General features: G+C 49.2%; 1 protein-coding gene across 1 annotated transcript in view; it reads left to right on the top strand.

Annotated features, from left to right (window-relative positions):
- The window catches only part of SUZ12 (SUZ12 polycomb repressive complex 2 subunit), a 1,189,145-nt gene that overhangs the window by 124,694 nt on the left and 1,050,303 nt on the right, over window positions 1–14,148 (top strand). Inside the window, exon 4 of the mRNA XM_069654958.1 lies at window positions 5,718–5,786. Coding sequence (XP_069511059.1) covers window positions 5,718–5,786 — 69 coding nt within the window. The remainder of the gene's footprint in view (window positions 1–5,717; window positions 5,787–14,148) is intronic.

The raw sequence follows: 14,148 nt of genomic DNA on the forward strand, positions 1-14,148 counted from the left end.
AACCATCTGTTTCTAGGCCATCTGCCCTTCTGGTGAAATGTTCACTCTCCCTCTCCCAGCGCAGCACTCGGCAAGCCCCCACCACCTCTGTCTGCTCAGCGCGCCTCCTGTTCTCACAGAAGCTATTCATTTTTGCAAGTATCGCGCCCTGGCAAAATGTGCTCATCCAAGAATGTGAGACCAAGGCCTGCTCCAACCTTAGTGCCCCATCCATCTCTGCTGACTGACTCATGCCCTCCCCACCCTTTCCCTGCCATCCCGCGGTCCCCTGAACCCATGCTCCCTATTCTCTTTGAACGCAGCTGGTCTCCAGACCATACCTCCGCACCACCTCCAATTCATCTACCATATACCTAATATAGAATGCTCATATATTTTGGTAACAGTAACACCTATCCCCACTGTGTTTGAAATCGTAAGATTCCAAAGGCCACAAATCAAAAATCGTCCCTTCTGATAAGGCATCCGAAATAACGACCCCGAACACATGCCCCCATAAAAATATAGGTGAGAACGCACCTATTTCACACCAACAGCCCCATTTCATGCAGTGTTTTGCTGAGTCATTCGTTTTTGCATGCCAAGTTTGTTATTTAGCTTAGTCAGATAGCTGTACTTCATCTCTGTGGAACTTTGCCCAACCTTCACCCCGCCGAGAGGAGCCCAGCTGACGCACGTGCGGCCCGCCGGATCTCCAAGACACCAGCCAGTCCCTCTATCTATATACTTTATCCATGTCTTCCTCCAATCCTGGTGTAACACTATGCACCTGTAGGGAAAGGTCAGTAGTGACGTTTCGAGAACTTATAATGTACTGCTCTTGTAATGTTCGACAGAGCGCGCTCAGGCAGCAGAGTTCTTTGCTCCATTTATTTTCTTATATATAATTTGGTTCCCTTGCAGTTACTCCCCTGGTCTCATTCCATAGTGGGACGCATATTTATTCTGTGTATTTGGACACATGCATGCTAAGGCAACTGCAGACCCTGCAGTTGCTTTCATGCTGATATCCGTCTGACCCTACCGCGCCTTGATCAGTGGAGGACCCACAAGAGCTGGCCGACAGCGTGTAGGGGAAAAACAGAGTTACTGTTGACAAAGCGGATACATTTGAAAAGACAATTTGGACGCTATAGCCAGATATGTTGAGCTTTACAGACCCCAACCAACCACAGACATGCATGTTATCGTTCGATATATAAATGAATGATTAATAAACCGGATTAAATGTGCATCATTAAATACCTTTTAATAGCTTTGAGAATCGAGTTTAATAGCATTCCATTGTTCATGTACAATGTACAAACAACATGGAACATACACCCCGCTGCTAATCATTTATACTAGGAAGTCAACTGTTCAACGAGGTCTGCTTTCGGTCGACGGGGCTCGTTGAACAGTTGACTGTCGCAATGTATGTGTCCTAGGAACAAAATCGGGATATATTCTATGAGTATGCATGGCCAACACAGTCAAAGTGAGATCTTTCACAAAATCGAATTCCATTTCCTGGTATTGGCTTGGCAACCCATTTTTTGCTTCTTTTTGCAAAGGCCATTGTGTAACAAAGCATTGCAAAGTTTCCTGCAGTTGTCGATTGTTCTCTGCCTAGATTCTCGTTAAGCGCTAATACGGCTAATGTTCTAGATTGCATACAGTCTATGCAGAAATGCAACATTTTGGGTCTGTACTTTAGGCACATAATGTGGAACCTCCAAATCTCTGGTTTGAGAGAATTCTGAGAGTCCCTTCAGGTCTCTTGAAAGTTTTTATCAAACGCGATCTTCTCAAGAGCTTTGTGTGGAGGTGAAGGTGAAACCAACCACTTCTTGCATTCCTGCTCCTCTGATAAGTGTCCATGTGCACATTTGTTAAATTGTTGATTTTCTATCAATGAGTGCCATTTTTCAAGTCGAAATTCTACAGGCCCATCACAAGTTTTGGAGCTCTGCCAAAGATGGTTGCCGATAGACCGAGACCACTGTAAAATATTTTCCAAACACAATTTTTTTTTTACCAGCAGCTGTGACGTTTTTATTGACTGATATTGGCAACGTGCCATACATCAAATTGATGGTGATTGTTTGGAAACTGCTCTCACATGGCCTTGGCTATTGAAACATGTCTGTCAGTGGCTATGAGGTCTATTTGCATTCCCCTTGATTGAAGATGTTCAAGGGATTTTATGAAACCATGTTTCTCCATGGCCACTGAGGCTTTACATTGGGGCCCCTGCACGATATCCGAAATCACAATTGTTTTTTATTTTCCATGTCCTGAAAGTGGTATGTGCAGTACTTTGCTGAAAATCTGGGGCTGTCACACTGTCCGTCGCCAGCTAGCATGAACCGTTTTTCAGAGAATGTCCTTTCAATTGACATTTGTTCAATTTTCCAGGCTTGACTAATAGCAGGGAACACGAATTCTCTTTGATAGTTGTAGTACTGTGTTTTAGCAAGCAACTGAAGTCCCATAAATTGACAGAGACTGAACAACTTACTAAAAGTCGAGCCACTGAAAAGTAAAGCTGCTGAACATAGATTTCCAGCTGGCACTTTGCCCAGCATCAGTTGAGCGGACCATGAAAATGTGTCCTGGGGTTGGGCACAGGTGGCTTGGATTTTCAGGTTAGTGCCTTCTAATACACAAGTCACATTCACCAATGCCCCCCCATATTTTCCCCCTCACTGGATGGACATATTTCAGCATCCGTATAATATCAATCATACAATGTATTTGTTGTTCCTTAATTAGCCAATCGTACGGCATGAATGTGGTTTGTGACTAGACAAACTGTCGTCGAGATCTTTGGCAAGTTCCTCGGTCAATTGTGTTGAAGCTTCAGTCTCTGTTAGTTCAGCTTGTGTTATTTACACACGAATTGGAGAAACCATCAACGTCGATTGTTTATTGGGTGGACATTTTTTGCGGGTGTAGATTGTGCCAAGTGAACAGCAAGGAATTCAAAAGCATCTTCATTATATTCGGTTTCATCTTGTCGAGTTCTCACATTGTAGCAATGGTCCAACAACACTTTGCTGGCTTTGCCGGTAACATTCAATTCAGTTTCTGGCCATTGGATATAAGCATCTCGAGTCTGCTTATTGACTGGACCACGATGCGCCTCAAATAGTTTCTCCATGGTGAAATCTGTTTGGCAAGCAGCATCTTTGGTTTCATTTGTTGTCTGTGCCTTTAGGAGATGAGTTGTTAAAACATGTTCAATGTAAATCACGCATACACTAGATGGCACTTTGAATAAAAAACATGTTATGAAGAAAACACCAGCCCAAAACACTTCCAGAAAACGAAATTGTTTGTTAGTTACCCTTGTTTTCTTGATTTTCTGTGAAACCGTGGTGTTCTCTGTAATGCCCACACCAGCAAGCTGGTCCACGACCTCTGATCCATGTGCCTCCTAATTCCACACCTTGTATACATTCTTTAAATAGAATATTAAAAAAAAAAAAAAAGTCAAGGGGTTTATAAAAAATTTGAAAGGTGGGCGTGTGTGTGAATGAGTGACATGTTTATACTGCGGTCTGATTTGACGAGCCTGGGGACAGTGGGTCTGGGTAGGCAATGTGAACAATGCCCCCTGCGCGGAAGGTACCTTTGAAGTGTACATGGTGTTTGACGCCTTGGCTGTTCCCAACTTGCTAGGCCCAACCTGCCAGCCACCTTGGGAGGGCACGGCTACAGGTGCAAACTGCCATTGATACTGGAGGGCGGATGGATGGGCATGATACATGCAGAAAAGGGCCGGAACACTGCTGAATGGAGACACACTTATGTGGATTACAGGGACGCGGCCTGGTTCAGCGGTGCCTGGAGACACTGGGTCTGGCTAGGCCATGTGAACAATGGCCGCTGTGCAGAAGATACCTTTGCAGTGTACATGGTGTTTGGCACCTTGGCCATTCCCACCCTGCCAGGCCCCTTGGGAGCACACAGCCAGAGGTGAGACCTGCAATTGATACTGGAGGGGGCATGGATTATTGCAGAGGGGGTGAGCGTAAAAGTTCACCAACCATTGTTGCATGTCACTCATAGACAAGTGAGCGTGTCCTTGATTCACTGAAAAATTCAAACCACTATTCACAAAAGATGATTTGTATTTTGTTGCTGATGTTGATGGCACAAATGTACTACACGTTGTATACTTGGGGTTGCAGCACAGTGTGGGAAAATTGCGTGTACTGACCGCTGTCACTGGGGAATTTGGCTCGAATGGCTACAATGACACGGGCGGGTTTTACTCTTCTAACGCGGTATGCAAGCCTCCCATGAAGCCACCATGTAAATGAACGATTGTCCCCCAGCCTGTACCACCTCTGGAAGGGAAACGTACAAACTGTATTCTAAATGAACATAAGTGTACAAACCTTAGTTGAAAATGCAATCTTTTATCCAATGGCATAGTTGCCTGTACAAATGTTACTTCATGGATCAATCAACTTGGTGTAGACACATTACAAAAGTGAACACTCATGCAATCTATAACGTTTGGGGCACAGAGAAATACTGTTTCTTGGTTGTACGTGAAAGACACATAAGATGACCACTATTATTTCCCCAAATTGCGAGAGATGTATTGAATTGCCAGACTACATTCATTTGGCAGTGATAGATCAAGTTACGACAATATAGGAGACAAACATGAAATGTTAGTGGCCCAAGTGACATCACATCTAGAGTACGCTTGTTAGTTAATTGGATAGCGACGGCAAACTGTTGTGCGAAGTTCGTGCATAAGCACCATCATAATCCTCAACACGGACCTTGTGAGGCAGGCTGCCCTGCAGTTCTGCAGCTTGGTAACGCATAGCGGTGGTGTCTTCCAATATGTTGGCCAAGAATCCAGAGTTTTCTCTGCAGCAGCAGTTCTCCTCGCTTGGCATGACCTTGCACTGATTGCAGGTACACCAGGTGGAAATGCCTTTCATGCAACTAGGCTCAGGCTCATGATCCAGTGTTTCGTCCTCCCAACTGTCGTCCGAAACCCCATGGTTTCCGCATCTTTCTTTCAACTAATTCCGCCTCTGAATACTCCGGCTCATATTGGTAGGGCTGTATTGTTGCCATTATACGCCAAAATTAAAATAGATAGTAATGCTAGACCTAGTATCTGTTGGCACTGGCTACGAACAACGAAGATGGCTGAACAGAGCAGAAACTAGTCACATGATATGCAAAAAAAGACAAACGATTGAAAAAGCATCTCTGATGTTGTCTGAGAAGCGGTCTGTTTATACTTATTGAGGAAAGAGGCCAGTTCAATGGAGACACGTCATAAACTGGTGCATAGAGAAAGTTGACATGACACATGCATTTGCATTGTGAAATGGGACATGCACGTCTAGTGATGTCGGCTTCAGGGCGGGGGATATGATTTAGTGCCGCGAGGGCAGTTCAACTTAGGGCGATGCGGCAACGGATAAGATTAGCACAAGATGGCCACACCCCGATGCTTGATTTCACATGTGTAAAAGTGAGGAAAACTAAGGTAAGGTGCATAGGAATGTTTTTACGATTGCTCAAAGATTGCTTTAAACCACATGCTCGAACGCTCGGGACAATAAAAAGTTTGAGTGCAATATTCCTTTAACCATTTTGAAAATGGAGATGCCAGTTTTATTCGAATGAGAAGTTTTGCTATTTATCTCTAGAATCATGTGACGAAATGACACTGTTCAACACATTTTTTCTTTCAACAGGAAAACATTCAAAGTTGACGAGATATTGACGAAAGTGGAGAAGATGAATGGGAATCAAGAATCACACAGGTATCAACCTAATGTGATTTAGTTTAAATTGGGACATTTATTCACAAGAATGGTACCAAAATGAGGCATTTTCAAAGCAAAATGTCCAGAAATTAAATGTAATGATTTTTATGGATCCCGGATTCTTCCTTTTTATAGCCATATACCACCCAATGCAAACTCATTAACTGTACACTGGATAAGCGAGCCACTTAACAGCTGTTGAAATTTGCGCCAACGGTGTCCATAAAATTAAACATTTATTAAAGGCCCACTTGAGTGCACTAATCTATCAATTATTTTCTTTCTTGTGTATTTGGTTAGTTTTTACAAACAGTAAGCATGAAAATTACAAAACATTTAAAAAGGAAGAGAAAACTTTGGGTTTTAAAATTCACCATTAAATGCAGTCAACAATAAAATCTTAATCAGTTAAATGTATAAAACCCAATCTATCGATTATTCTGTTGCCTGTGTTCCAGTAATTTTAATGCCACCTTTCAAACATTGTGTGCTGCAGCAGTTATGCCCACGGAGTTTGCTCCAAATAAGGTTTCCCAGAATTGTTCCAATTCACTGATCTCAAGCCTATTTACCAATGGGCTGTAGCCTCATATGTATTGTTCTTTTAAGGCTGGGCACCAAGTCAACACATGCGACAAGTCTTAATTTCAGATTTGCACCATCTGCATAGTTGATCTGCCAGTGGAATGCCTTGCCAGGAACCGTAATATTCTCTGGTTGGTAAGATATTTAGCCTGAAATACAATATGAAGCGCCTCAGATCTTTAGAGCATGGTTTTTTGGGATACACGTTAGGGCATTTAGAGTTAAACGCTTGGTGTGAATACTCATTTTATCTTCCCTTCCTGGCAAGAAAGTCAATACCCTGGATCCAGTCCCATATCTTGATCTTTCTTTAGTATATTCTCTACATCTGGAGCGTTGGAGAAGTATGAATATGATTTTTCTGATGCTCGATAATCTGCTTAGAATCACATGTTGTGCAAATAGTCAGACAATCGCAGAATATTGCATCTTTGTTTCGAGGATCGAAAGGGGACGTCGACATGAGTGTGACTAAGACTATCCCAAAATCCCTCAGGCATCAAGGTCCCTCAGATTGTTTTTTTCCATCCAACTAGTTGTTCGCCTTTAAGTGTAGCTCGCAAGAGATTATATTGCTCAATAGTTACTTCGTTGTCCCACGACCAATGGTTGTCTAGTCTTTGACTAATTCTCTTCGACTGCTTTGTGGACTCCTATGCAGAAGACATCCACTGCTGTTTGGCGACTGGTGCATCGATCATCTGTCCACCGCGTGGCCTCGGCCCTCCGGCCATGCCCTTACAGTAGGGAGAGTGGGGCCCTGGGTTGATTCTTTCTGACAATGCATTTCTTTTTCCCCTCTTACCCTTTCTGGTCTGGCTGCCTTTCACCTCTTTTATGGAGAGGGCTCAATTTAAATTTTATCCGTCGTGCAATGGAAAATAACCCTGTAAAGACACCCATGGCAAATTTAACGGGTGCTTACCTCGGGACTACGACAAGCATTCCTGTGAGTCCTGCAAACTCTTTTGTCCCAAGACGTTAAAAGAAAGGCAACAAAGCGGTGGGCGGCCTACGCACTGCAGGCCGTAAGTGGTTTCCCTGTTGGCGCCGTCGCCTTGGATGACGAGAACTTTAGCGGCATCCATGGCTCCGAGCTGAAGGCCATAGATCTTGGCGGAACCCTCTGGTTACCAGATGGCGGTCACTGGCCGCGACAGACAGACCACCAGTTCTGTTATGGTGACTTCACATCCCGGCGACAGGGGCACACATGCACTACCTAAGGATAAACACACAACCCGCACAGCCTCCTCGACAGACATCTCGAAGAAGCGCCAAATGCCAACAGGCCTGCTGAAGACTTTGACAGTACCTCAGTACCTCGCGGTCCGGCGCCCTCCCCGCAACTGTTTTCTTGGCATGCGACCGGGCTATCTTCTCTTAAGGGCGTTACCACAAAAAGCACACGGAGTGCCGACACGTCATCGTCCAAAGGCACGTCGGCACCTAAGGCTTTGGCTAAGTCGACAACCACAACAACGCCTTCAGGCGTGTCGAGAATCAGCATTCAGCCGCCAAAAATGCACAAGAGTCTTGTGGCTATTGTTCGGCGGCAGAACAGCCCAGTAGCACCACCTCTCGTCAAGAGGAGTACTCTGAAAGCCCCATCCCCTCTCTAGGCCTTTATCAGGAAAAGCTCCCATTTCTGAGTGCCTTTCCCTCCTCCAGATTCCTCTGCTTTATCCCAGTGGACTATACAGTGGTTTGAGAATTATATGGATAAGATGTCCCAATTCATAGACTTCTCACAGAAATGCGTTACCCCCAAGAGACCAAGTGAGGACGACTCCTGTCCCATTCCACCAAAGCCTAGTTAATCACAAACCCATCAGGCGGAGGTGTTGGGGGAGAATTCTCATTTCTATGCTAATTCCCTTCCACCTTGGACACCGCCAGCTCGTTTGCTGGACTTCAGGACTTTTCATTTTGATCCTGGAGTGAGACAGACCATTTTCACACTCTCTCATATTTTTCTCTGATTTGAACCCTGTATTTCTTTCGGTTTGAAGTCTAAAACTCTATAGGCATCATCTTTTTGTATTGTGACACACAGCACCTTCAGTGCAGTGGCACAGAGAAGTCCTTTGGATTTGTGCTAAGGTTTAAATACCTTCTCTTGGATAAACTAGAGTTTACAAGAGTAGTAAAGTGAAATTGACTTTACTTAACTTTTTCTCTTTGTAGACCCAGCGCACACCATCTTATGTGGCGTGCTGGGGGTTACTTAGTATCCCCTTTGTCTACCTTCTCATGTAACATTTTTTATATTACCCTTACCACAAATAACGGCTGGTGGCAGTGGATTAATTTTCCTACCATTGTGCGTTTTTACCGCAGGCTGAATTACTCAGCTGCAGTATTGCACCCATGGGTGCCCATTTTGTCAAAAGGGGCCCAGCCTTCTTCTTTCGCCATTCGTGGAGAACAAGCATTCCCAGTGCCTTTTTATTGTATTCACCCGACACACAAGGAGGAACACTGCAAGATCTGCCGTGGCTTTACCAAGCGCACGATTAAGGATCGGCACAGCAGACTGGCGGCATGGCTCAAATGCAAAGGTCCCTGTCCCGTGGGGTTCACAGGGGCATGCTCCCTCCGGATCCAGCCAGCCAGAGCATGCTTCTAAGTCCTTTGAAGGTGCTCCATCCATGGGGGGGGAGGTTCAAGAGAAGGCGAAGCACTGCGGAACCGGTTCCGTGGGGGTTGCCGCACAAGCGGGACCCGCAACGTCCAGTGCGCATTCATCATCTGCGGCCTCTGTCTCCAGCCATCGCTCCAGCTCTTCGTCGAAGGGAAAGTCAGCTTCCCCGGGGTAGCTATGGGAGAAACCGGAGAGGGCCAAGCAATAGGTAAACGTGGCGGACCTGGCCAAGTTCCAGGTGATACAGGCTAAATCGTCGGCATCTATTGAGCTGGTGGCGGCCACCCTTTCAAAAGCAAAAGGGGCTGACCCGGTCCAGGGTGCCCCTGCGACGGCCAGGGTGTCTCTTCCTCCCAAACAATGGAAAGGACCCCGGAGAAGAAGATACCATCCCTCAGCCTGAGGCCGACCCCTCAGGATCCAAAGAAAGGGGGGATGGGGGGGGAAGAACTCCAAGGCACAGATATTTCTTCCGATGCAGAGGCCAAGGGTTCTGGCCACACCATCCCGGAAGACATTGGGGACAACAATGGGAACGTCTAGGAGGTACTCGCCAGAAGTGGCAATGACTGTTGGCGGGGACGACGGGCGCTGGGCCCAGTGACCCTTCTCCGCAGGTACCTCCCATAGCTCTGTTGCATGATATTCTCTCGACCCTCCACACACTGGTGTAGGAGAATCAGAAGAGAATGCCGACGGCACAGCCACCTGCGACGACCCCATTGACACCGGGGCCACCACCGCTGAAGAAAAGCAAGAGGCACCCTATGCCTCGGTTCCAACCACCAGTACCCCCCCCCAACCCCTCAGGGATACGGGGACGGACACAGTGACGACTGATGCAGATGACTGCGGCATCTCTCTGCCGCCAAGGGCTTCTCCCCAGACCAAGTGGGTTCCTTCCACTCAATTGCCCATGCTTCGTTACTCTTCCAGCTCACACCGGAGGAGACCAAGGAGGGCTTCCTGTATCAACGCCCGGAGGTGAAAAGGTAGATCATTTTGGCAGTGCCCCTCCTGGACGACATCTGGGATGAGGGGATGGCACTGCTGAAGAATCCCGCCTCCGCCCAGGCGACCAGCTTGAAAAGAAATACTGGGTCCCAGGGTCTGCACTTAAATGTTTGCGGTCACGGCCATCACCCGACTCCGTGGGCTTGGCTGCTGCACGGAAGTCATCCAACCAGTAGCCTTCAGCCTCCGTTACCCCGGATGGCCGAGGGGAAGAAGTTGGACGCCGTAGGTAGATACTCGGCAGTGACAACGGTCAAGGCGGCCAACGCTTTAGCTATCCTGGCCAGGTACGACTAGGAGCTTTGGTACAAGATGGCTCTGATCCTGGATTTCCTCCCAGAGGACAAGTGGGTCGGGCTATGGAGATCCTTCAGGAAGGCGAGGTGGCATCAGACCACGCTATTACTTTGGCCTGGACATTGCAGACACGGGGTTCCGCCAGATGGGCAACAGGGTTTGCCTCCGTCGTGGCTGGCTGAATGCCACCAACTTTAGGCAGGAGGTCCAGACGAGAGTCTTGGACATGCCTTTCGACTGAGACAATCTCTTTGTAAAGGCCGTCGATGAATATCTTCAGGCCATCAAGACCGACATGCAGACAGCCCGTGCCCTTGGCACACTGCAGGAATAGTTTCAGTCCTTTCGTTCCCCAGGAGGGAAGGTGGGCAGATCCTCGATGGAAGTCTACAGGGGTCGCTGCAAGGCCTTTGGAGGTGGCCGCCGTCTGGGCTCCCAAAGCGGTGTGCCGTCCTCCAAGCAGGACTGAACTGGCCAAGACATGGGCACCCCACACCCCCCACCCCTGCACCCCGGTGGGAGCTGGACATGCTCGTCCACGGACACACATTTGAGCTTCAGCAAAAGTGTCTGCGGATTCCACCGGTGGCAAGGCAGGAACACGTCCCTCAGCTGCTGCTGGAGGTTCTGGCCATGTTAAAAAAAAAAAAGGGGCGATAGTGCTGGTTCCGAAACGACTCAGGGGCTCCGAAGTTCACTCAAGATACTTTCTGGTAAGAAAGAAAAATGGGGGCTGGAGACCCATTCTCTATCTACGTCTCAACAAGTACATAAAGTCCCAAACATTCAGGATGGTCAAGTTGCAGCATGTGCTTGGCCAACTGGAGGAGGGAGACTTCCTTTCGTCGTCGGATTTAGACGCGTACTTGCACATCACCATTCGCGAAGAGTTTTTACAAAGTGCCTGGCTCTGGTGTTGGCCCATCTGCACCTATAGGGGATACATCTGTACCCGTACCTCGACTGGCTCCTCCGGGCCAGTGCAAGGGACGTCGCTGTCGATCACATGGAGGACTGTCCGGCTGCTGACAGATCTGGGGTTCTCTGTGAACTATGCAAAGTCCTGCTGGACTCCATCGCAGGACCTGCTATTCCTGGGGTCCAGGCTCAACATGGTGTCCTGCCTGGTGGCCCCCTCGGAAGAGAGGATAGCGGCCATTTTGACCAAGGTGCAGCGGCTGTTAGGGACATTAAGTCGCTGCTCAGCATGATGTCGTCGTGTATCTACCTGATCAGGTTTTGCAGGTTGCGGATGCGGCCACTCCATGATCCGTTGGATCCAGGTGTCCGAAGGCTTCAAGGACAGAATAGTCGAACAATAAGGTGGGGTGTGTGCTCCAACATCGCTGAGGACACAGACTTCCAGAGCCCCCCTGTACCAGGAGAATGTCACGACAGACGGTTCCCTGGAGGACTGGGGAGCCCACACCGTACATCTACACGCCAGAGGCCTGTGGCTGCCGGAGGAGAAGGAGCTCCACATCAACATCCTGGAGCTTCGGGCAGTGTTTTGGACCCTCAAGTCCTTTCTTCCGTCCCTCAAGGGCAAGGTGGCGAGTCTTCTAGGACAATACCACCACAATCTTTTACATCGGGAAGTCGGAATGCACCAGATCACCAGCGCTCGCCAGAGAGGTGCACAGTGGATGTTTCTCGTTCCTTAGTCTTACGTCCCGTCCCCTTTCCTCCATACTGTATGGGCGTCCCTTCCAAGGGACTGGAGACGGTACCTTTTTCGCCAGAGAAAAAACGTCTTCCCTTTAAATTTAGAGGCGCGCTGGGGTGCGGCCCTGGGAGCATGCGCTGTCCTGACGCTGCCCTCCGGTGCCACACCTCAGTCCCCTTTTCCACATCGACTGGAACGGGCCGAATTCACCAGCGCTCCTAGGTTGGGCTTCGGCCATGTAATTCCACGCGTGGATATTTCTTCTCTTCTGTCTTTTTATCATTCAGGTACTCTGACCTCTGGCGTCGCGCTCCACTCCAGAGCATGTCGACTTCTACAGGGCTCAGCAGGTGTCCATCCTGCGACACTCTTTCCAACTTCAGACCCCCATGCTCTCTGCCTACGTTGCCTTGGCCCAGACCAAGGCTGGCAAGCTTTACCGCGTGTGACACGCTTTCATCGAGGTCTCTGAAGAACAGACTAGCCAGGTGGAGGGAGCTCTTCCAGTGATTGCCTCCAGAGGAGCTGAAGGACTTTGTCAAATCATCGATCCAGGCCCAAGGTAGGGCCACTCTTTTCCAGTGCACCCCGCATGGGAGACTCTTTTCCAGGGACTAGCCCGCGCAGGAGGAACCGCTCAGGTTCTCATACCAGCACGAGTCCCCAGGCTAAATCGGCTACCGGTCGGCAGGACAAGGGGGTCTGTTGATCCTCCTGGTGACGGTGCTGAGGGACCGGAAGGTTATTTTACTGGGTCTTAACCCGAGGGGCCACGCCCTAATATCAGCAACATGTCCGAGGCGACGCCAAGACGCAGTTCTACCGGCAGATCCGCCGAGGGCGAACGCCTACCAGGTCTCGGCCTGAGGACCTGGGTAGGCCTCATGATCCACACTCGAGTCTTGGACGGGGCTGGGCTCAGTGAGCCAAGCAACATGACGCAGACATGTGGACAAAATGGCCACCGTGCCAGACATTTCTGACATATTGCACCAAGGCAGGGAGCCGGTGGAGGAACGTGCCAAGGTGGGACTGGTGTCAACCAGGTATGTGGCCTACAGCCTACCCTTCATTGGCGCAGGGCAGGTTTCCACTGCGTATTTATGGGCAGGGTACACAACGGCTCCAGCAGCCGCCAACTATGCTGTCAATATCGCCTACCACCCCTCTGGGCTGTGAGGACAGATTCTTTGAAAGGTTCCTCTGGCTCCATGAAATCTCCATGGATGGGGGTCATCCTCCGGGACACCATCTGGGACGTGCTCCCGCCAATGGCTCTGGCACAGCAGGCCCCAGTACAGGCACCCGTGGCCCCTGTTCAGCCTGTCGCCCGCTCCGGCCCCCCAACTGATGGTGCAGGCGGTTCCGTACCAGCCTCCGGATCCAGTCTCCACACCCCAGCCTTCGGCTCCCAGCACACCTCCATTGTGGCTGGACCAACCAGACCCTCAGGTGGACACAGATGAGGAGTAGGACCCCGACACACCGTCATCAGCCAATGTCTTCCATGAGGGTCTTGCAGGGCTTGCAGAGTACTTGGGCCTTCCTCAACCCGAGGTCGAGCAACCATCAGAGGGGGTCCTCGACCAAGTCCTCGCACTACAACCCGCAGCGAGAACGAGGATCCCGATGCAGAAGCACATCGCCTTGTCCAAAAAGTGCTGGCTCAAGCCCCACTCGGTCCAGCCGATCAATCGACGCCGGGACGCCAAGTGCAGGCAGATGGGGGATGCACTCTTGCTATCGGCCCACCCTCAGCCGCACTCTTCAGTGATCGCTACGGCATCACTATACTCCAAGCCTGTCGTCCTCAGCCTCTTCCTCCCTGGCGCTGCTAGGCAAGGAGAAGATCTTGGAGGCATATGGGAAGAGGCTCTATTTCAACGCGTCCCTGCATCTTTGTCAAGCCAACGCCGATGCCATGCTGGCAGTGTTAACCAGAGGCTTTAGCGGGAAATTGCCGATTTCCTCCCAGAGCTTGCGGTGCAGAGCCAATCACGATTCAAGGCGGAACTGGCAGAGGCCAAGATGGTGACACAAGACGACATGGAGTCCACCGTGGCCTACATTGACTCCTCTGGCTGAGCCATCTGCGTTGCCATGGACATTGGAAGAACAGCCTGGCTCTGTGCTACTAATTTCAACCCATATGT

This window comes from Ambystoma mexicanum, chromosome 3q (genome assembly GCF_040938575.1).
Source record: "Ambystoma mexicanum isolate Mex_15411 chromosome 3q, UKY_AmexF1_1, whole genome shotgun sequence".
Classification (NCBI taxonomy): Eukaryota; Metazoa; Chordata; class Amphibia; order Caudata; family Ambystomatidae; genus Ambystoma; species Ambystoma mexicanum.